The following is a 23,809-nucleotide window of genomic DNA, read 5'->3' as shown; positions in this document are numbered from 1 at the left end:
AAGAGAAACAATATTACTATTGCTCTGAATCTTGGAAGATTTGGAGAAAATGATGTGCTTCCAGGGTTTTATTGAAGTTAATCTGTCAAAATTCAATCATGGAAATCTATTATTAGTTAATATTTTTATCGGCCTGATGATTTGGGTCAACTGTGCAGAGAATATAATGCCCATGCTGAACATCTGATCTGTATTTCTATACCCATGTTAGGTTTGTCACAGCTGTCTCTCTATCTATCTCTAGAATCACTGTATGACTCTCACTTGCAGCTGTATTTGTAGACACATACAAGCTCTTTTGTACATACTGTGCACACATACATATGAATAAGATAATAAAAACAATTTTTTGTGAAAGTTTGGTGTATTTTTCTGAATAATGTTGATTATTGCTTGTTTTATTATAAATTATTTTATATCACTTTGTGTAATAATTTTGAGTATATATTATGTAAGAATGTATAGTTTGCAGAAGACACCTTCCTCATTTTATTAATAGTCCTGAAGTGTACTCATTTCGTCATATTTAGTGTTAAGGGATTTAACTGCTTTGCCATCATATGGGCCACAAATGTCCTTTAAAGATATTGATTTCCATATAAATGATTACAGGCTAAATATACAAGTTTCCAAATTATATTTAACTAACACTAAACAGATAATCTTTTGAATAATGGTGGTTCTATGAATAACAACAGAGTTTGAATAATTGTGACTAGCTCTGAAATTTTAATCCATTACGCTGCGACACAATAAACTGCATGTGTATAAAATATCAAAAATAATATTCCTCATATTCTACACACGATGGGTTAAAAGGTTGCTACAAATTTGTAGATATGAAATCGTGTGAATTTTTTTAAAATGTCTGTACTGGCCAGTTTTGTGTGTCAACGTGACACAAACTGGTGTTATCATAGAAAATGGAGCCTCAGTGGGGGAAATGATTTCATGAGATCCAGCTGTAAGGCCTTTTCTCAATAAGTGATTAAGAGTGGAGGACTCAACCCATAATGGGTGGAGCAGTTTCTGAGGTGGTGGTCTTGAGTTATGTAAGAAATCAAGCTGAATAATCCAGGGGAAGCAAGCTAGTAAGAAACCCCCCTCTGTGGCCTCTGCATCAGCTCCTGATTCTTGACTTGCTTGAGTTCCAGTTCTGACTTCCTTTGGTGATGAACACCATGTAAGTAAGCCGAATAAACCCTTTCCTCCCCAACTTGATTCTCAATCATGATGTTTGTGCAGGAATAGGAACCATGAGTAAGAAAAGGGGGTGTCTAGTTATGAATAAATTGTTCAGTCTCTTCCTTAGTTTTTAAATGTTACAATTAATCATTTAATCTCTTCATTAATCTAAAAGAGGTCTTAAATCTTGATTTGCAGCATCCAACAGGTACAGTCCAGTTGACATTTTGACATTTTCTATTCTCCACAGTCTCCTGCACTTACATGGTGACAAGAAAATATATAGGAACCATGCTTAAATGTCAAAAATAATTAGTAAATATTATTAAAATTCAAGATGTGAATATAATATGAATATAATTTTAGAGATCAGTTAGTATAATAAATTTTAGTAAAAATCCCTTAAATCATAGTTTAAATATTGAATCATTTTTTTGCTAAAATGACATCTTTTACAAATTTTCAATGAGAAAATGTGGATGTTATTACACAATATGTTCCTTAAGAGGACATTGTTAATGATCTATGAAGACTAACTTAGGGAAGTAAATTTTTTAGTTAATGCTGATGCATTTGAGACCCATGCAATATCCCATTGTGGGAGAAAAATTCACAAATGTAAAGGTTTAGTGTAGCTGCAAGCACTCAAATAAATGTCTTTTTATAAAATTCATTTTCTAGGAAGCAGCATAATCAAAATATCTGCTTCCCAATCCATTCTTCCAGAATTTTATGACACCATGACCTCAATCAGAACTGGAAACCTAGAGCAGACTCTGAGAAAAATTAGGTACATACCAATATCAGAAGTTTTACCTCTCCATTCCATAACTACAATATAATAGCATGTTAATATATAAACAAATCTACTTAATTTAATTTTGTTTTAGATTTTTATTCTTTAACATTTTTTTTACTGTGAACTCATTATCCCTTTCCCAGTCTGAGCACTGACACTTCCTCACCCCATATCTCCTTTCCCAGCATCAAGAAGTAGTCCCCACCTTCCCAACTCCCACACCTTCCCAATCCCTTGAGCATCATGTCTCTTGGGGGTTAGGTGTGTCTTCTCTCACCAAGGCCAGACCAGGACATCCTATGTTGCATATATGTTGGGGGCTTCATATCAACTGGTGTATGCTGCCCGGTTAGAGGCTCAGTGTCTGAAAATTCTTTGTTATTCAGGTTAGATAAGACTGCTGGTCTTCCAATGAGTCACCCTCCTTCTCAGGATCCTCAAACTAGTTCCTAATTTAAACACAGTGGTCACTGGCTTCTTTCAATTGTTGGCTATAATATTTTTTTTGAGATCAGAAAAAAAAGAAAACATTTGCATCTTAGACTATTGACCAAAACCTTGAAGAGCAACTGTAAATAAAAACAGAATTCTGTCATGTATATGCTCCGACTAGAAAACAGAAAATGTATTCTGCTTTTTATCTCTGTTGATCCTTTAGTTTATTTTTCAGTATGATTGAATGTTTGACTTGATAGACGGTTTCTAAGTGTAATTCCTCTCTGTCCTGTAAGGCAGGACATTCATATACCTTCTATATAAGGTAACAAAATCAGCTGTCTTATCAAATTTATCTGATGTAACCAGGGGGAAATATCCATGAAAGCATAATGTTGAATTACATTTTAGTAATAATTTGAGAAATTTAGTTTTCTCAGAGGAAACTAAAGAAGTGAATGAGTACAAGATTTTATGGACAATGTATGCAAGACTGGTAGATAAGATACCTCTAGACAGCAATAGAGGAATCAGTAAGACTGATTCTAAAACTCTATACATGCACAATAACCAAATATTTGGTGGGTATATACCAACTTAATATTCAACTAAATTCCTGAAATATTTGTTTAGAAATATGATTTCTCCCTGAACTTTTGTATAGAATTTCTTTCTGGTTTCATTAATATGATGTAGATTTTGGGTGCAAAGATGCATCCAAACATCCCTGCACTGGATGCCAAGATAGAGAAGATCTCAACAGCAACCATGACCCTGCCCCTTGTGCTATGGTACACAGGGAGAAAGGTGACCCAGACACTGCAGAACACTAGCATGCTGAAGGTCAAGAACTTGGCTTCGTTGAATGTGTCTGGCAGATTCTTTGCCAAGAAAGCTGTAGTGAAGCTTCCAAGCGCCAGGCAGGCCAAGTATCCTAGGACACAGTAGAATGCCATAATGGAGCCCTTGTTGCACACAATCATGATGTGGCCATGCTCAGAATGTTCATCAATATCAACAAAAGGAGGAGAAACTGCTAGCCAAATTGCACACAGAATACATTGCAATAAGGAACATATAGGAATAATGTAGTTGGGTGCACCAGATACCAGGAAGTTTCTTAAACTTCTCCCTGGGTCTCTGAGTTTGAAAGCAAGAATGACAGTGATTGTTTTGGCCAGAACTGTGGAAACAGCCACAGTGAATACAATGCCAAATGTGATTTGCTGTAAGATACAGGTACCTCTGTTAGGATGGCCAATGAAGAAAAAGGAGCAGAGAAAACAGAACATTAGTGACATGATTAATATGTAGCTGAGGATTCTGTTATTGGCCTTCACAATAGGAGTGTCATGGTGCTTCACAAAGACCCAAAGTACCACAGCTGTGAATGCAGACAAACAGAAGGCAATTAAGGCAAGAGCCATTCCCAAGGGGTCTTCATAGCTTAGAAAAATCACGTCTTTCTGAATGCATTTGTTCTTTTCTGTGTTGGCATATTGGTATTCTGGACAATTCACACATTGATCCATATCTGATGTCCAAAGAAAAGTGTAGTTAGTGCTGCCTTAGAAACTTTATTGATAAGGTATTTCAAGTAAGGGTGTTGAAAGGATTATGCAATGCTGCCTTTGATGCTAACAATGTAGTTTCAAGGACATTGCTGCACAGCATTGCTTTCAGTTCATAATGTTCATAAAGACATAAGGAAAAATAATAACAAGAAATTATTTCTTTGTCTATTTAACATTTTTTATTTTATTATATTCAATGTTATCAGAATTAAAAGATTTCCAAAAGCATTTTTTGTTCTATGTTGATAACAAATTGAATATTAAACTGAGAGAAGATACCTCCATAATCCACAATGTTATTGGGTATATTTTATAAATACAAAACCATGCACTCACTGTTTCTTGTGATAATTGGCTGCTTTATGAATTTGTGACATACTATGACTCTGACTTTACTGCAAAAATACATGTAGTAGATACTTTAGAATTCACTATCTCAAAGTCATTTACATAGAAACAACACTAAATTGAACAGGTAGGCTGTGTGCATGTGTACATATTTATATGTTTATGTTCATGTAAATATAAAAATTGCATTATTGAATTTAGGTGATTCCTTACATAAATGATAAAAAGGTGGAGAATGAGAGGAGATATAATATTGATGTTTGAAAAGTAGAAAACATTAAAGAAATAAACTTTTATATTCATCTGGCAATAAGTAAACAAATGTTTTGGTTATTGTCCCTGAAATGTACTAATATTAGCACTGAAAAAAAAAAGCAAAAAACAAAAAACAAAATCAACAACAACAACAACAAAAAATCCTCTGTTAATTCTTGGCACTAGGAAATACTTCACTTTGATCGCTTCTTCCTTTGCAATGCTGACCACTTTCATCCTTGCTTCATCCCCATTCCTATGTGGCTTAGTATCTGTGAATGTACTCAAGGATAAAATAACTATTGAGAAACAAAAACAGGATACTGCCCACCCCTGCACACATCCCTGGCATGAGAGGAAACTGTATAAGGCCTCTGGGAACCTGAAGATAGGGGCACTGGAGCTGTAGGTTCCCTGTGCTCCAGACACCACTGGGAGCTGAAGGGACCTGATCAACAGTTCTCTGCACCCAAATCCCGTGGGAGGGAGAGCTAAACCTTCAGAGGGGCAGACATGCCTGGGAAACCAGAAGAGACTACACTCTGCCCACATTTCTGATTCCAGAGGAAAACAACTAACGCCATCTGGGATCCAGGTGCACGGGGGCTCCCAGAAAAGGCAGCACAGGCCCTCCTGGTTGCCGCCTTCATGGAGAGCTCAAAAGCAACACCCCACCAGCAAACTTGAGCCATGGGACCACAGGTAAGACCAACTTTTCTGCTCCAAGCAACCTGCCTGGTGAACTCAGGACACAGGCCTACAGGAACAGCTGAAGACCATTAGACAGGAAAAACTACACACCCAAAAGCAGAACACTCTGTTCCCATAACTGGCTGAAAGAAAACAGGAAAACAGGTCTACAGCACTCCTGACAAACAGGCCTATAGGACGGTCTAGCCACTGTCAGAAATAGCAGAACAAAGTAACACCAGAGATAATCTGATGGCGAGAGGCAAGCACAGGAACCCAAGCAACAGAAACCAAGACTACATGGCATCATCAGATCCCACTTCTCCCACCAAAGCAAACACTGAATATCCAAACACACCAGAAAAGCAAGATCTAGATCTAAAATCATATTTGATCATGATGCTGGAGGACTTCAAGAAAGACATAAAGAACTCCAGTAGAGAAACAAAATCAGGAAAATAACAGTGGAATCCTTGAGCAAGTTTAGTAACCCAAATTGTTTTTCTTAAGCAATAGTATTCCATTTCTAAGTTCTAATTTGGATCATGGCTCCAACATTAAATGTGATTGTATTTGAAATTAATTTTTATGTCAATTCAGACAATGTTAATGTGCTTCTTTGGTTTTCAGAATTCTTATCTAGAATAATGCTTTTGTGGAAAGCAATTATTTGATGTTTCCTAAAAGCCTAAGAAGTTGGTTTAGCTATACATAGAATATTTTACACTAGCAGAGAACCTGACTTCAAATCCCAGCACTGGTGTCTCATGAGTGCATGTAAATGTAACTACAGGAGTATTATATCCTCTTATGTGTAAGTGTACATGCATTACCAATCCCAGACACATAACAATTAATATAATGAAATGTTTTATGGACTTTTCTGGAATTCATTGGTATAAATATTACTTATTTTTCGTTTTTAAAACTAAAACAATTGAATATACTTTTAGAAATTATTTTTGAGCATAGTGTAATGTTGGGATGCATGACTTCAAAAGAGATCTTCTGAGTACATTGCTTACTTCTACTCCATGCATCATGGGAATTAAGTCAGATTGTAAGTCTTAGCGACAAATGAATTAACTGCCATACCATCTCACAGGCAATATACGTCTTTTAATAACTTTAATTCATTATATAAATTAAAAACAAATTAAATGAAAAGCTAACCATAAATTTTATGCATGTTGCCAACACTAAATAATAATTTTGATAATGGGTATAGTTTGTAATAGGCTAAATATGAGTCTTACCATATATTCTAAATTATGGGTTTACCATTATTCCATACTTTCTTGATTCTTATCACATTTGGTTTGAACATGATCCTCAGAATTTTACATATAGAGCAGTTTCTCATTAATTTTCAAATACTTTTGTCTTCTATATTAATCTTACAGAGAACATGGATTTTTGTACCTGGCAGTCCCAAAATCTTGTCCAATACATTTTCTTTTACATTAGGTACTTCATGGGCTCATATATGTACATGGTGTGCATAATCATATATAGGATAAATATATTGATGAAATTTAACTGACTTAATTCTTTTAAAAATTATGACTAAAATCTAATGCACATGTTGTTCTATAGTAGATTATTATTTTTGAGGGGGAAATCTTGTGGAGAACTCCCTCATATTGCAGTTTTATTTCCTAAAATATTTTTTCAGAAAATGTAATCTGGCAGGAATTTTCAATGAGTCAATATGTGGTTCAAGGCACAAGGTATATGTGTTTGTTTGTTTGTTCATTTATTTTTGGCATGATTTTATTATTTTTATATCTACAACTAGTAAATTAAAAAATGATATATTTTATACTTGCAGTTGCCTTTTAGTTGACTTCACAATCCCAGAGGGCACAAGAGTAATATATAGTTGCAGGATTTATCAGAGCAGCAAACACTCACTTGTCTCATTAGAAATTTCATTTTCAGGGCACAGGCTGCAAATAAAACAGCAGGGGGCCATTCCCTCCTTCCAGGATTTTCTGAATCCAGGACTACAATCTGCACTGCACACAGAGGACGGCATCTGAGCAAAAAATTAGACACATACTACTAATGAATTTTAGCTTTTTTTTATGTTTTATAATAGTTTTTTTTTCTTTTTCTTTTTGGAGCTGGGGTCCGAACCCAGGGCCTTGAGTTTGCTAGGCAAGTCCTCTACCACTGAGCTAAATCCCCAACCACTATAATAGTATATTCAGATACAATGAGCTTGTTTTATGTACCCCAACTGAATGACATTTCATTCTATCCATTTTAATGACAACCTAAGCATATTGGAAATACATTGAAGCAATGGTGGATAATTTATCAATGTCTAGTTAATCCGAAAAAAGAGCTGATGGTGAGCTGTGTGTTAAATCTAGAGATTGCAACCTGATGATTTTTTCGTTAATTATTTTCAATTTAGCACTAAGTACTGGGAACAGACAGAGGGAATTATAATTGGAATATTTTCTCAGCCGACACTAGACTGACCTCAAAACTTTCAAGCATTTTCTTATTTGGTAATTGATATAAGTTTGCCCATCTCACTGTGGGCAGTATGGCCAGTAAATAATGTGCTTTTGAGTTCTAGGCCTTAGTTTCAGTCTCCAGATATCCACACTTGTCTTCCTTTGACTATAAGCCATACATCAAATCACCCCTTCCTCTTCATGTTCGTTAATGATCAAGTTAGTATTTGAAGACACTTGTAAGAGGAACAGAATGTCTTTTAATCACTGATAACAAATATGATCTTGAATAAATTACCATTTCAAAGCATGAGAAATTGTATATAAAAACAATGGAATATGCAGACACTGTTTTAATATGGTTGGAAATGATAAAGTGATGTGTAGTGACATAAAATATGGAGTGTTTCACAAGGTTAAAATGCTCCACAGTGGCTACAAATACTGGAAAAGGCTGTATAAAAATTAGATTGTTTAACGTTAATTGAAGATTTGAAGAGTTCTTCCTATGATTTTCATATTGTCTCACTATGAAGTATCCCTAGATTAATTCTCACAATATAGATCAGAGTACACTTTCTCTTTTTTACCCCATCATTTTCTTTAAATTTATGTTAACACTGTAATATATTAAAGACTATTTTGAGTTAGAATACTAAAAAGTGGATACATTTATGTTTCACATTATTTTATTTTAAGGTAATATTTCTATATCACACATGGCAGGTTTAAACTCACAATATAAGGTAGACTGGCAAGAAACAATTATTTTCAGACTACTGTCTCTAAAGTGCTTGAATAAAGACATGAACCAAAAAAAACTACTTGTCATTATTTCTGATTTTAATGAATAACAATTTTCTCCGAATGTATTGTCAAAAGGGTCCTGATGTGACAAAATATTTCATTTCAATATATATTGCCGTATTACTGCTATGAAGTATAAATCAATAATTTAGTACACACCTACCTTTCTACTTCCTGTGGCCAACTGAATCATGTCTTCATATAAGTGAAAGGGTCCACCATGTGTAAAATATGGGCTGAACTTTCCTATCTTCATCTTAATCCGAAGGTGTTGTGAGAAATTCTGAATGTGAACAATGTCATAGTCTTCCTGTACTCTCACTCTCTGTTTCATAATCACTCTCTCTCCATGAGAATTAGTAAAGTGGGTCTTTCTGAGAAATGAGTTTACCTAAAAGGAAAGCATTGCAGAACAATGTACATGCCATTCCTTCAAGCCATAAACTCTAGTATAATATCATACTTAAGGAAAAATCTTTTTTTTTTTCGGAGCTGGGGACCGAACCCAGGGCCTTGCGCTTGCTAGGCAAGCGCTCTACCACTGAGCTAAATCCCCAACCCCCTAGGAAAAATCATTTAAAGAATGAAAGAGAGAAATCACAAAAAGAATTGTAAAAATGAAATTATCAGGATGTTTGTGCAGCTCCTTCATCCATTTGGACTTGAGATTTGTACATGACAATAAGAATAGATCAATTTCCATTCTTCTATATTTTTTTTACTAAATATGTCTTTATATCCTATTATACCTAAAATACTCACAATACAGAAATACAAATAATTTTGGAAAGAAAATCATCATTTATGTGATGGCAAACCCATTAGAATAGCTGTGAATTTGTCAATAGAAATTCTTTTTTTTTAATTTTAAAATTTTTTCTTTTTTTTCCATCTTTATTGAATTGGGTATTTCTTATTTACATTAAAAATGTGATTTTCTTTCCCGGTTTCCAGGACAACATCCCCCTAAAACCTCTACCTCCTCTTCTATATGGGTGTTTCCCTCCATATCCTCCCCCCATTACCACCCTCCTCCCAACAATCACGTTTATTGGGGTTCCAGCCTTGGTAGGACAAAGGGCTTCCCCTTCCACTGGTGTCCTTACTAGGCTATTCATTGCAACCTTTGCATTTGGAGACCAGGGTCAGTCCATGTATAGTCTTTGGGTAGTAGCATCCTCCCTGGAAGCTCTGGTTGGTTGTCATTGTTGTTCATATGGGGTCTCAGGCCCATTCAGCTCTTTCAGTCCTTTCTCTGATTCTTTCAACTGGGGTCCTGTTCTCAGTTCAGTGGTTTGCTGCTGGCATTCACCTATGTATTTGCCATATTCTGGCTGTGTCTCTCGGGAGAGATCTACAACCAGTTCATATCAGCCTGCACTTCTTTGCTTCATCCATCTTAACTAGTTTGGTGGCTGTATATGTATGGGCCACAGGTTGGGCAGGCTCTGAATGGGCATTCCTTCATTCTCTGTTATACTGTTATAAACTTTGCCTCCCAGTGCCCTGATAAGGATATTCTTGTTCCCCTTTTAAAGAAGGAGTGAAGAATCCGCATTTTGGTCATCATTCTTCAGTTTCATGTGTTCTGTGCATATAGAGTAATTCGAGCATTTGGGCTAATATCCACTTATCAATGAGTGCATATGATGTTTGTTTTTCCGTGATTGCATTACCTCACTCAGGATGATACTTTCCATTTACAACCATTTGCTATTAATTTCATAAAGTCATTGTTTTTGACAGCTGGGTAGTATTCCATTTTGTAGATGTACCACATTTTCTGTATCCATTCCTCTGTTGAAGGGCATCTGGGTTCTTTTCAGCTTCTGGATATTATAAATAAGGGTGTTATGAACATAGTGGAGCATGTATCTTTGTTATATGTTGGGGCATCTTTTGGGTATATGTCGAAGAGAAGTATAGCTAAGTTCTCAGGTATTGCAATGTCCAATTTTATGAGGAACCTCCAGACTGTTTTCCAGAATGGTTGTACCCGTCTGCAATCCCACCAACAATGGAGGAGTGTTCCTCTTTCTCCACATCCTTGCCAGCATCTACTGTCACCAGAGTTTTTGATCTTAGTCATTTTGACTGGTGTGAGATGGAATCTCAGGGTTGTTTAAGTTTGCATTTCCCTTATGACTAAAGATGTTGAACATTTCTTCAGGTGCTTCTCAGCCATTCAATATTTCTCAGCTCTAATTTCTTTGCTTAGCTCTGAACCCCATTTTAGTAGGGTTATTTGTCTCCCTGCAGTCTAACTTTGTGAGTTCATTGTATATTTTGAATATAACCTCTCTATCAGTTGTAGGATTGGTAAAGATCTTTTCCCAATATGTTGGTTGCTCTTTTTTCCTAACAACTATGGCCTTGCATTACATAAGTTTTGTAGTTTTCTGAGATCCCATTTGGCAATTCTTGATCTTTAAGCAAAAGCTATTGGTATTTTGTTCAGGAGATTTTATCCACTGTCTATGTGTTCAAGATTCTTCCCCATTTTTTTCTTCTATTAGTTTCAGTGCATCTGGTTTGATATGGAAGTCCTTGATCAAGTTGGACTTAAGGTTTGATTCGGGTGATATGAATGGATTGATCTGTATTCTTCTACATGCTGACCTCCAGTTGAACCAGTACCATTTGCTGAAAATTTTATCTTTTTCCCATTGGATAGTTCTGGATTCATTGTCAAAATCAAGTGACCATAGGAGTGTGGATTCATTTCTGGGTCTTCAATTCTATTCCACTGATCTAACTGTCTATCTCTGTATGAAAACCATACAGTTTTTAATCACTATTACTCTGTAACACTGCTTGAGTTCAGGGATAGTGATCCCACAGAAGTCCTTTTATTGTTGAGGATAGTTTTAGCTAGCCTAGGATTTTTATTATTCCAGATGAATTTGGAAATTGTTCAGTCTAACTCTCTGAAGAATTGGACTAGTATTTGATGGGGACAAAAATGCTCACAGGAGGAAATAGTGTGACAAATTGTGAAGCATAGTCAGAAGGAAAGGCCATCCAAATACTGCTACTCCTTGGGGATCCATCCCATGCATAGACACCATCCCAGAAAATATTGTGGAGGTCAGGAAGTACTTGCTGACAGGAGCTTGATACTGTCTCTTGAGAGGCTCTGCAAGAAGAGCCTGACATATACAGAGATGAATGCTTGCAGCCAACCATTGAACTAAGATCAGGGTTGCCAATGGAGGAGTTAGAGGAAGGACTGAAGGAATTGAAGGAATATGCAACCCCATAAGAAGAATAATAATATCAAGAGACCAGAAACCACAGAACTCCCAGGGTCCCAGGGATGAAACCACCACCCCAAGAGTACACATGAATGGACCAAAGGCTCCAGCTGCAAATGTAACAGAGGATAGCTTTCTCAGGCATCAATTGAAGGAGAGGCCTTTGGTCCTGTCAAGTCTTGTTGTCCCAGTGTACAAGAATGTCAGGTCGGGGAGGTAGGAGGTAGTGGTTGGTAGGGTGAGAGGACACCTTCATAGAAACTGACAGAGTGTGAATTGAATATCAGGTTTCTGGAGGTGAAACTGGGAATGGGGATAACAGATAAATGTAAATTAAAATATACAATAAAAGAAAAAAATTATAAAAATGAAATTATCATAATATTCTAAGAATTTCAGTTCTCTAAGACAATACTACCAAAAACAAACTGACAAAATGCAGAACGAAACAGATATGAAAATCACACACATACATATACACACAAACACATTAATACATAAAGAGGCTCAAATCTTTTCTGAGTAACACATATAATAGAGCTATACACTTATTTACACACAAATATACATATATGTTGACACGCAGATTTAAATGCTCAGGCACAAAAACAATATCCATATGCGCAGTTATGAAATTACGAAAAATACATACACTGGCAACCCCACACAAACACTCACACAGGCACACACAAACAAAAACACAAATAGACACAGACTGACAGCAACACACAGGAATAGGTAGAAAATTAAACACAGGTCCTGAATGATATTGACACTCACAGAAATTTATGCTCACACATAATAACTAAAATTCAGGTAAAGACCAAGACAAGCACAAAGAAATAGACAGACACTTACAGTGTAAAGCAGATACGAATGCATATAAGCACATACAAACACTCACAAAATATATACAGTGGTACACAAAGACACATACTCTCACAATCACACTAAGAAATATACACACGTATACAAACACACTTATAGAAAGAAATTCATACATACATACAAAAACTTTTGCTCACATCCACAGTCACATAGATACATAAGCATATACATTCAAAGCAAAACAAATATAAACATAGATACACAGAAAGTATAAAAATATACATATATTCAGTGTGAAAAATATAGTCACACCTATAAACATATTTTTATAGACGGAACTGACTACCAACTCAGATTAGAAGGGGTATGCTGATAGATATTCAGGTGCTCCCTATGAAACTACAAATTTTAATTGTTAAACTGTGTCTTCCTTTTCCAGTCATATTTATAACAGTCACTAGATTTCTTTTTCTTTAAATAAAGTTTAGAAACCAATCTATTTTGGAAAATATTTCCTATTTCATTAAGTGTGTGCAACTGAGAGATTCTAAATGGCAATGTAATTAAAAGACAACCATCATCATCCATTAGAAGAAACTCTATAGTTCCATCTGCACCAGAGCTAAGGCTCTTCTACAACCTCCAGACCTAAAATCTGCCCAGAGAGAGCTGGTCTCTCATGAGTGCTCTCACTCCTAAGTCCACAGGTAAGTGCCAGTTATGCTACAATAACTGTACAAAGAGGGACCCAAGAGAAGCACATAGGGCACAGGAACCATGGAGGAACCTTGGAAAGATCCTTCTGGCCTGCAAATTTTAGATACCCCAGTACACAAGAAAAGCAAGATTAATATTTAAAAACACATTTCATGGTGAAATATTTCATAAATATCTCCCTTTAAGAAATAGAGAAGAACACATTAAAACAAGTATAAGCTCTTTTAGAGGACACAAAAATTCCCTTAAGAGTTAACAGGAAACACAACCAATAAAGTGAAGTAATTGAACAAAACCATCCAGGATCTAAAAATGGAAATAGAAAAAAATAAAGAAATCACAAAGGGAGACAACACTTGAGACAGAAAACCTAGGAAAGTGATATGGAGTCATAGATGCATGATTCATTAATGGACTACAAGAACAAGAAACAAGAATCCCAGGGGCAGAAGATACTATAGAAAACATTGACACAACAGCGAAAACAATGCAAAATATAAAAAGGCCCTAACCCAGAAAATTCAGGAAATCCAGGAAAACGTGACAAAACCAAACCTAAGGATAATACATAAAGGTGACAGCAATTATTCCCAAATTAAAGGACCAGTAAATATCTTCAACAAAATTATAGAAGAAAACATTCCTAACCTGAAAAAAAGAGATGTCAAAGGAACATAAAAGAAGCCTACAGAACTCCAAATTGATTGGACCAGAAAAAAATTTCTCCTGTCACATAATAGTTAAAACACCAAATCCACAAGACAAAGACAGATTATTAAAAGCTGTAAGGAAAAAGGGTCAAGTAACATATAAAGTCAAGCCTATCAGAATTATATCACTCTTCCCAACTGAAAGATGAATGATAGAAAATACTGGGCAGATTCCATACAGACCCTAAGAAAAGAAACCATCATCCACTATACTATACCCAGCAAACAATCTCAGTTAACAAAGATGGCAAAATCATTATATTCCACAACAAAAACAAATTTACATAATATCTTTCAACAAATCCAGTCTTACAAAGAAAATAGATCGAAAACTCCAACACAAGTCAGGAAGCTACATGCTAGGAAAAGCAAGGAAGTAATCTTCTTTTGATAAACCCCAAAAAAGATAGCCACTAAAACATAATTCTACCCCTAACAACATAAATAACAGAAGACAACAATCTTTCCTTCCTAATATCTCTTATCATCAATATACTCAATTCCCCAGTAAAAAGATATAGACTAATAGAGTGGACACATAAACAGGACTCAGCATTTTACTGCATAGAGGAAACATTCCTCAGTGACAAAGACAGCCAGTACCTAAGAATGAAAGTCTGGAAAAAATTTCCAAGCAAATGTTCACCAGAAAGAACCTGAAGTAGCCATTCTAATATTGAATACACTCTATTTTCAACCAAAAGTTACTAAAAAAATTAAGGAAGACCATTTCACATGCCTCAGAGGAAAAATTTACCAACATGAACTCTCAATTGTGAACATTTCTGCTCCAAATGCAATGGAACTCCAAATCCATGATCGCAAATAAATTTACTAAAGCTAAATCATTCCTTGTATTACACACAATAATAGTCGGAGATTTAACACCTCACTCTCATCAATGAACAGATCATGGAAACAGAGCAATGACAGGATTTTCTGAGTGGGTGGGGTGAGTTGGAGCATCTTCATACAAGAAGGGGGAAGAGGATTGGAAGTAAAGGAAAGGGGATAACATTTGAAATATAAAGAAAGAAAATATCCACTAAAAATAGAAAAAAATAAGGAAACACTACCTTCAAGCAGTGAGTACTTGCTCCTTTCCCATTTCTTATTTCCTTATTATCAACCTCTTGCAGATTAGTCTCATGGAGGGCATGGGCCATGGCATACACAGCATTATATATACTATGACTATAATCATTAAAGGCCATGTGAAACTTCTGTTCTGTTATCCATTCCAATGAGGCATTGGATGAATAGTTCCTCAATATTTTACAGTTAGATCCTGAGGCATCATAGCTAAAGTACTTCCACTCTGGTATTAATAGATTTAAATCTCTGCTTCTGAGATGGTCCCATGTCTCGAAAAAATTTGTAAATCCAGAAATCTCACCATGGTGGTGTAGAAATGTCAGAGTCCCATAGAATGTGCCATGAGTGAAGTCTCTCATACTTGTCGGGAAATCCAACTCTGAGTTTGTGACCCAAATCCTCTGTATAACTGGAGATACCCACATTCTGAAGCTCAATTCAATGATACTGTTTGTTTTCCCATAAATGATAATAATATTTGTTGATGACATCACTATTTGATTGTAGTACATTTCAGTTTTTTGATAAGATGAATGCTCATGGATTGACATCATGTTAACAAAGGCAAAGCAAATTTCCTTGTTTTGGGTCTCTTTTTTCAACTCTGAGAGAAATTGATTGCCTTCATCATTATCAGAGATGACAAGCCCAACCCAGTTCCAATTGAAGTAAAGTAAGAAGGAGACAATTGCCAATGCTAGTGATGTGTCCTTTGGGGTCATCTGATAGAGATATGGAAATTGTTCATTATCACTGAAGATGGAATGGAAAGGTCCATAGGAAATTTGAAGGAACTGCAATACAGAGAGCAGCATGAGGTGGAGTGCCCTTAAAAAAAACTTGTAATCATATTTACATAAAAATAGTTGATTACTTATGACTTTTCCTCTCATCACTGATTCAAATGAGCAAATGTGGAAGCCTGGTACATATACTTCTAAAGGGAACATCAAGCATAGCTCTTTGACAAAGATATAATAAAACACATTTGCATGTTATAATAACTTCCATTCTGTCATTCAGCTTTTGTCTTGATATCTATGCATTCAATGTTTGGGGAGATTTTTATATATTTACAACTTGAGGATGTTTGGCTACTTTTTAAAAGTCATTTATGCCTTAATCCAGAAGTATTTCCTCTACTATTTAACAGGAAAGTCTGATGCATAATGGATTTAGCTTTGAGGAACATATTTTCTTGTCTTGCCCTACTTGTAGGCATTCCTTGTACAGTAGAGGTTGTGACTCACATAAAGATGCTATAGATCTCCTTTTCAGGGTAAGGCTTCAAAAATACTTTGTGTATATCTGCCCCTGTCCTCCTCAGGAAACAGATAATCAGAACAAAGTAAATTTAAAAATGTAAACACCATTTGGCTGCATAAAAGTGTAAGCAACATATCATATTAAAAACCTCATCCTAAAAAATAAAAATAAAAATAAAAATAAAAATAAATAAAATGAAAAAATCCTCATGTTAATAATCACCCAAGTTAATTTTGCTGCAAAATATTTCAGACTCATAAGTTGTATTTTTTGAGGCAATTAGACAGAAACAAAGTTAGATTGGATCGAATTATCTCTAACATACAAAGTATCTTATAATGATGAAAAAATAATCATGTGGAAATATATGAAAGAATGAGGTATCAGAACCCTATAACCCCTCTTTCTTAGAAAATTTATTTATGAAGGTCCACTCTTATATTTTATGAGGAGGAAACAAATGAAAAACAAGATAAAACATAGCAATAAATTCCACAAAAATATGACTGAATCATTATATTATTAAAGAAAATGATTTATACTAACTATAGCAGAATGTTGATGATATTTTGACAGAGGATCTAATGACAATGGGTACTAGGACCCTTAGTGCTTGGTCAAACACTCGCTGCTAGTAAAATGGTTAACTTCACAGAGTAGATTGGAGGTTTTCATCCTGTTTACTGATGCTCAAATGTGAAGAGCTGCCAGGCTAAAAATGGTTTGTCATCATGCCTTTGTGAAAAGGTATTCCAGATAATTAAAAGTTGGTTTAAAGAGAAATGGTTTGCGAAATAAATTCTGTTCAATTATAGTTTATCACTGATAACTAAACTCATATAACACTATTTTGATGGTAAGTGATGAATGTAGTATTTGAAATTTTAACAATGAGAGTCTATACTTAAACCAAGATGAAGATAACACAAATCTGGGAGCAGAAATAATATTTTCTAGGTTTAGGAACAACATGAATAAATCTCTGCTTAATGAGATTTGTATAAATAAACACTCTGACTGCTAGTCACTCAGTGTTGCAAGTCTCTCTGCCACCATGCCAGACTCAATTCTTCATGGCCTCCTCTATTTTTCCTTTCAGGAATCTGTCAATTTCTGGATGTCACACCTAGCAGAAGGGATATCATGTCTCTGATTAGTAAGTACTGTGGAACTACGTAGATTGATATAAGCACAAGTACAATCTCATCCATTAATTTTCTTAATGTCTATCAAAGTCTGCCAAAGAGAAATGATGTAATGAATTTATTGCCTATGGTAACTCACACGTGGAAATGAGAAGATGTCCAAGTCTTTAAAAAGTGTTAGAGACAATACCCAATTCAGCCCTATAAGCATAAATGAACACATAGTCTCTTCATTACAGACATAATTAGGTAAAGGCTTATAAAATTTTTCTTTAAATATATGGTCTGCAGTATTTCCATCACAATAGCTCAAAGTATGTTTTATAACCAAAGACATATTTGGTAAAAGATCAGGGTTCCTGTTGATTTCCTCCATTGAAAAGGCTAATGCCAAGGCATATTTGTTGTTTTTAGTTGTTTTTCTGTAAAAGAGCACAGTTTTTTATTATGGACAGATGTTTAAACTATACTCAATAAAAGCACTATTCTGTACACAAAGCTTCTGCATCTGATCTTTAAAGATGGAAACAATTGGCTTCTGTTCTGAGATTGGGTTGACATGATAACCTAGAAAATAGCAAACACTTTAGAAGTTCATGTCAGCTGGAGAGATGGCTCAGTAGTTAAGAGCACTGATAGCTCTTCCAGAGGTCCTGAGTTCAAATTCCTGGTGTGTCCAAAGACTGCTACAGTGTACTTATAAATACTAAATAAATCTTTAAAAGTTCATGTCAGTGTGTCTCATATAAATAAGATATGTCCTTTACCTCTTTTACAGAGTATTTCCATCTCTGCTTTTGAGTGCTTGAACAGAAAGTAAAGAGAAAAGGAAAGATACGGACAAAGCAGTAATTCTGATCATGTCTTTATTTTGAAATTAATAAGCAATATAAAAATATGTGTGTCATGAAAGCTATTGAGTTCATGATATTATCTTCTGAAATTAGCAGAATTGTTCAGGAGCTTAAAACATGATTTATTTATCAGTGCATAAAAGTCTTTCTGCAAAAACATATGTTTCCTGTACTTACAATCACTTATAATTAGTGGCCAATATTCTTAACATCTCCCCCTCATATCTACCCTCATCTTTTTTATTGTTTCTTTCAATCTTTTGGTGAAAGAAAATCTTAACTAAATATATAAATTCAAATATCAAACATGTATTTGGTAAATCATATATGACTTTGCATATATTTATTTGTATTTGAGCATGGATTACTTAGGACATAAGAGGGCAATATATCTGAGTGTTATATTTTATTCTTTTTCCAGTTGTTTTTATATCTTTGAACATAAATTCTTATTCTACTTCTCAAGTTAAACTTTATACCACTATAATTAATTTAATTTACTTTTTATTGGTTATTTTTTATTTACATTTCAAATATTATTCCCTTTCCCAGTTTCCCAGACATAAGCCCCTCACCCCATCCCCCTCCCCTTCTTTTATAAGGGTGTCCCCTCCCCATCCACTACTCTTTCTTCTTCCTTTATTCCCCTACACTGGGGGGACCAGCCTTGGCAGGACCAAAGGCTTCTTCTTCCATTGGTGCCTAACAAGGCCATCCTCTTCTAAATATGCAGCTGGAGCCATGGGTCAGTCTTTGTATAGCCATTGGATGGTGGTTTAGTCCCTGGGAGCTTTGGTTGGTTGGCATTGTTGCTCTTATGGGGTTGCAAGCCCCTTCAGCACTTTCAATCCTTTCTCTAATCCTCTAACAGGGATCCTATTCTCAATTTAATAGTTTGCTGTTAGCATTCCTCTCTATATTTGACATGCTCTGGCTATGCCTCTAAGGAGACAGCTATATCAGTCCCCTGTCAGCATGAACTTCTTAGCTTCATTAATCTTTTCTGAGTATTTTATAAGATACTTTGCAGCAAACTGTACTCACTTCAGATGTGTAGGTATATACTTGTGCCAGGTACTTAGTGCAGAGATTAAGGGTTTGCCCTACCACCCAAGTATCATTCACCTACTTTCTATTTACAAAGGAAGGGGATATATACACTCTGCGTACTTCTCATCATTATACCTTAATTTCTAGTAAATGTCTTTGACAACCTTTCAAGTTATAGTAAAATAATGCTAGCATCCTACTAAGAACTGGGGAAATAAATAAATTGCAGTGATATTTGCATTTGCCAGTATTATATATTTATAATATAGAAGAAATTTTGGTGTGATATGACCATTTTTGCAAGGAAAGTGGGTTATAAGACAGTGGGAAAGGAATAATACCATATTGTGTTTATGTTTGTGTAAACAATAGTATCTCCAGTATCAACCTTGTCATTTAATATAATCTGATCAATAAACAATAAACATATGCCTATATATTTAATGATTAAATTTGTGGTAAGTACAATTAGGTTTTCACCAAAAACTGTATCCTTGTGGTGTTTTCATTCTATACTCTATAAAATTGGCGATTTTATGATATTGTCTATTACCACACACCACAAGCAATGAATTTGAGAGAGTAATTTGCATGTATGTAAATTTTTTAATTTTCCATTAAAATTTTTTCTAATATACAAAAGTAATTTAAGAATAAACCTTGTTCAGTACTCAACTATTTTCTCCTGTGAAACTTTAGGAAATATAAGCTACTTAAGCTGTCTGGGTAGCCTAGCAGTCTAAAGGGCTCTGTTTTAAAACAACTATCAGAAACACACTAAAATGAGTATTGACAACGTATTGGAAACATGTGTCCCTATATTTTCTAAAATTACTGCAAAAAGTCTCCTAAAATATAAATATCATAAAGGGGTCAGAGATTAACAAACTTAGACATGCAAAAAGTAGACATATTTCTAAAACAATGGCAAAAATCTTATGGAAAATTCCTGTATCTCAGTTCTCCAATGCTACAACTGTCCCACACCACAACTGTACCCTATGCCAGTAACAAAGGACATAAGGAGTCACCACTGTTATTGATAGCCTCACTATTCCAAGAGTGTAAACATATCATTTAATTCCATTTATTTCAAATATATTTTACTCTAAAGAGAGAATGCCAAACTGAACTTTATAAAAGACAAAAGCCAGTGGTTGTACATGAACAATGTGAAGCACACAGCCACAGGTCTTTCAGGTTTTTTATTTTTTAAAACAATTGGATGTCTTGCCCTCTGATGACCTAAATATTCCTTGCTCATTACATATAAACATATACATCCAGGCATTCATATGAAGTATGTGTTTCTGAGTGTAAGCATCTTCTCTTTACAAACTTGATGAAGCATTAGAAGGCAAGAAGTGACCACATGCAATGAATTTGAGAGAGTAAGTTTGCATATTTGCAAAGTTTTTGATAAGTGTAGACACCATGAATATTACTGGAACCAACATATGCTCTAGGAGAATGACATTGATGGAAGAATTGTAAGCATAATTTATGACCATTTATTTGCAAGTGCTTGGGATAAAATCAATGAAATGTTACAGGATCAAATGAAATAAATCATCACTGTCTAGTGTGGAACATAAACTGTTATTAGGAGGGCTTTATGGGAACGATCCATGTAGATATACCTTTCTTCCTCAGCTTCCAGGCTTTAAGTCAGAGGTCACCTAGAAGAAAAACAAAACCTTCACTGGATTAATTAAAAGGAGAAAATAGGATTGAATCTGTAAAATAGTTAAGCTTGGTTAGTGGTTTTAAAACTTAGCAACATGACAGAAGACTCAAGGTTTTACCTAATCTTCATCCTCAGAACACTCAAGAAATATGAAAGATGTCATTTACATGGAAAATACAAATGCACTTACAGGACATTCAAAGTCTCATTGAAATAATCTTTCTCCATAGGCAACTGAACTGCTCCAAGGATGAAGGCACAATTTATATCCAAGTTTTTTTCCTTGACTTCATTCAAATTTGTTCTCCAAAAGCACCAGGGATCGATGAAATTTGCCATGAGAAGTGGATGGTGGAGAAGGAAAAATACTACCATCAAAATGAACATATTCTTTCTGCCTTAAACCTGGGCAGTGTGAAATGGGAAGTACCATGCACATAAGAACATCAAATTTCTACCATCTTTTATTACTCTGTATAAAGAAGAGGTTGCATATTCATGATTCATTTTGTTTTTCCAGATTGCTTCTGAGCCCTGGAGGAAGGTTAAGCACTTTCTTCCCTGGGGCTCTGCAACAGGTGACCACAGCTCATGTAACACAGATTGGTAAATACTTTGGAGAATTATTCTTTTTCAGGCTCCATGATATCACTCATGTTTGTTAATGCCTGGGAAGAAAACTTTTGTTCTAATTTGGTCTTGGAAGTTTTTAACAAGTTTATTATATGGGGGCACAATTAGAAATGATGTCAGTGGATTTTATCAGAAAATTCCCAGTGAGAAATCCAGTAATGGTAAAATCAGAGCTACCTAAAGACACAAAGGACATTGTATTACAAGACCCAATTCAAGGAGAGGCAGGCCCATGTTTATAGTCACTAAGATCCACAGACCATGTACAGTATGGACTATGTCACACTGGTGGCACCAACAAATTATCAAAACAATGCCTCTCCTTTCATTTCCTTGAGAATCAATAAATAGAACAAGTCAGAAATGTATTTAATCTAGCTCTATCCAAATTTGTTCATTTCTTCACTGATCCACAGTTAATTTACATGAAAAGATTGAATATTAAAGGTTCAAGAAGTTGGAGAGAGAAAATGTTGTGGTCTGTGCTTTCTTTCTTTTTTCTTCTTATTGCTCACTGTAATTATATACTTTTCAAATTTTATTCCTCTTCCCAGTTTCTTCTCTATCCCCTATCCCCTCAGCCTTCCTTTCCTCTATGAGGGTACATGACCATAAACTCCTCCCAATCCTCACTCAGCTCCTTAGCATTCCGCTACCCTGCAACATGGAGCCTCCACAGGACCAAGGGACACACCCTCCAATGATACTAGAGAAGTCACTCCTGTACTAAAACTCCAGTTGGAGCAATGGGACCCCAATTTGTACTCTCTGGATAGTGGTTAAAACTGTGCAACTCTACCTTCCTGTCTGACCCTCCTGGACTCTGTCACTGTTTGCCCTCTGCTGAGCCTTGCTGATGCAAGTGAAAGGCTTTGTTCTTTTCAATTAACATCCTGACCTTCCTGTCAGCCACATGGGGTAGCTAACTTCTGAATGCTAGATCTTTTGACTTCAGCTTTAGTTTCAGTTTCTGTTTCCCCAGTGTGCTTCCACTCAGTGGTTGGGCTATATATTCTGTGAACTCAGTTAAAGATTTAGCATTCATTTTCTTGAAACATGAGTGACCCAAATCTGTGTATTTCTTCACAGACCTATGCCGGGTTCTCAGTATTGTGATGACGCAGGTGTCATCACTTTCCAAAGATTCAATACTAATGAAAAAGTAATGAAATCTTAATATTTGAATTCAAAATCATGATCTTCCACCCTGATTTTCATGTTTCCTTTTATTTTTAATTTAATAACTTGTGCTGACCAGTCTATTCTACATTGCATTTATTTTCCTATATTTTTATTTTTGGTCATTTTACATTGCAATAGTGGCTGTAAAGAAGTTTTGTTTAGAAATATCTTCTTAGTATCTTAAAAGCAACTAGTGACTATGAAGCAACATTGTGTTCTAATGCATAAACTTTTCTCATAAAATCTTTTTACCTATCTATTTTTACCTTAAATCTAGTATCAACAATGACATTCATGTGTTTACTGAAAATTGTACAGTTCATGAACTGTTTTTAGTGGATTTGGACTGAAAGAAACCGGAGCACATGAAGGCAACTCATTGGTTTGTGGAATGATAACCCCTATTTTCTGCTTTAATGACACAAACAAGTTTAGTGTTGTGCACTGGATGTTGCCATACCTTTAAAAGTCAATGTTTTTCATACGTATGACTTCTGGTTCTGTTATAAGCCATCCCACAGTGCTGACACTTGTATATACAGGAATGTATATACATAAAAATACAGTGGGAAATTTCAAGAGTGAGGAATGGGGCCACACACACTTCTCAAAAGTTTTAACTCAGAATTGTTCCTGCGTGAAGGAAATACGTAAATAAAGAGTAATGAAGAAAAAAAATGTCATCTAAAGTCTGCCCAACCTGGGAAATTATCTCATATGCAGCCACCAAGACCAGACCATATTCCTGATTCCAAGAGGTCCTTGCAGACAGGAGCCTGATATAACTTTGAAAGACTCTGTCAGAATTTGACCAACACAGATGCAGA

At 35.3% G+C, this 23,809-nt stretch overlaps 1 protein-coding gene across 3 annotated transcripts; it reads right to left on the bottom strand.

The window, feature by feature from the left end:
* Positions 1-2,059: 2,059 nt before the first annotated feature.
* Positions 2,060-21,554, bottom strand: Vom2r32 (vomeronasal 2 receptor, 32). Of its 3 annotated transcripts, none has more exons than NM_001419447.1 (6): positions 21,358-21,554; positions 17,716-17,998; positions 15,147-15,959; positions 8,725-8,952; positions 7,201-7,324; positions 2,060-3,953 (listed from the first exon to the last, which is right to left on the bottom strand). In NM_001419447.1, the coding sequence occupies exons 1-6, from the start codon at positions 21,552-21,554 to the stop codon at positions 3,049-3,051; spliced, it is 2,550 nt and encodes an 849-aa protein (NP_001406376.1). In that variant the 3' UTR covers positions 2,060-3,048. The 3 variants fall into 3 exon arrangements, with proteins under 3 accessions (NP_001406376.1, XP_087500411.1, XP_087500375.1); XM_087644285.1 differs by having other exon boundaries at positions 3,049-3,803; XM_087644249.1 differs by having other exon boundaries at positions 3,049-3,953; positions 17,767-17,998.
* Between the last annotated feature and the right edge of the window lie 2,255 nt (positions 21,555-23,809).

Source organism: Rattus norvegicus, chromosome 1 (genome assembly GCF_021556685.1).
Source record: "Rattus norvegicus strain SHRSP/BbbUtx chromosome 1, alternate assembly SHRSP_T2T, whole genome shotgun sequence".
NCBI classification, from domain to species: domain Eukaryota; kingdom Metazoa; phylum Chordata; class Mammalia; order Rodentia; family Muridae; genus Rattus; species Rattus norvegicus.
Note: the sequence above shows the minus strand (reverse complement) of the source record. Positions and strands in the feature narration are given on the sequence as shown.

Excerpts from the sequence above, each read along its gene's own strand:
- Vom2r32 (NM_001419447.1), bottom strand. The coding sequence starts at position 21,554 with ATGTTCATTTTGATGGTAGTATTTTTCCTTCTCCACCATCCACTTCTC. Across the intron at positions 8,953-15,146 it reads CAAGTACTCACTGCTTGAAG|GTAAACTCATTTCTCAGAAA; the intron begins GTAGTGTTTCCT and ends CTTTCCTTTTAG. Across the intron at positions 7,325-8,724 it reads TGGCCACAGGAAGTAGAAAG|ATGCCGTCCTCTGTGTGCAG; the intron begins GTAGGTGTGTAC and ends TTTTTTGCTCAG.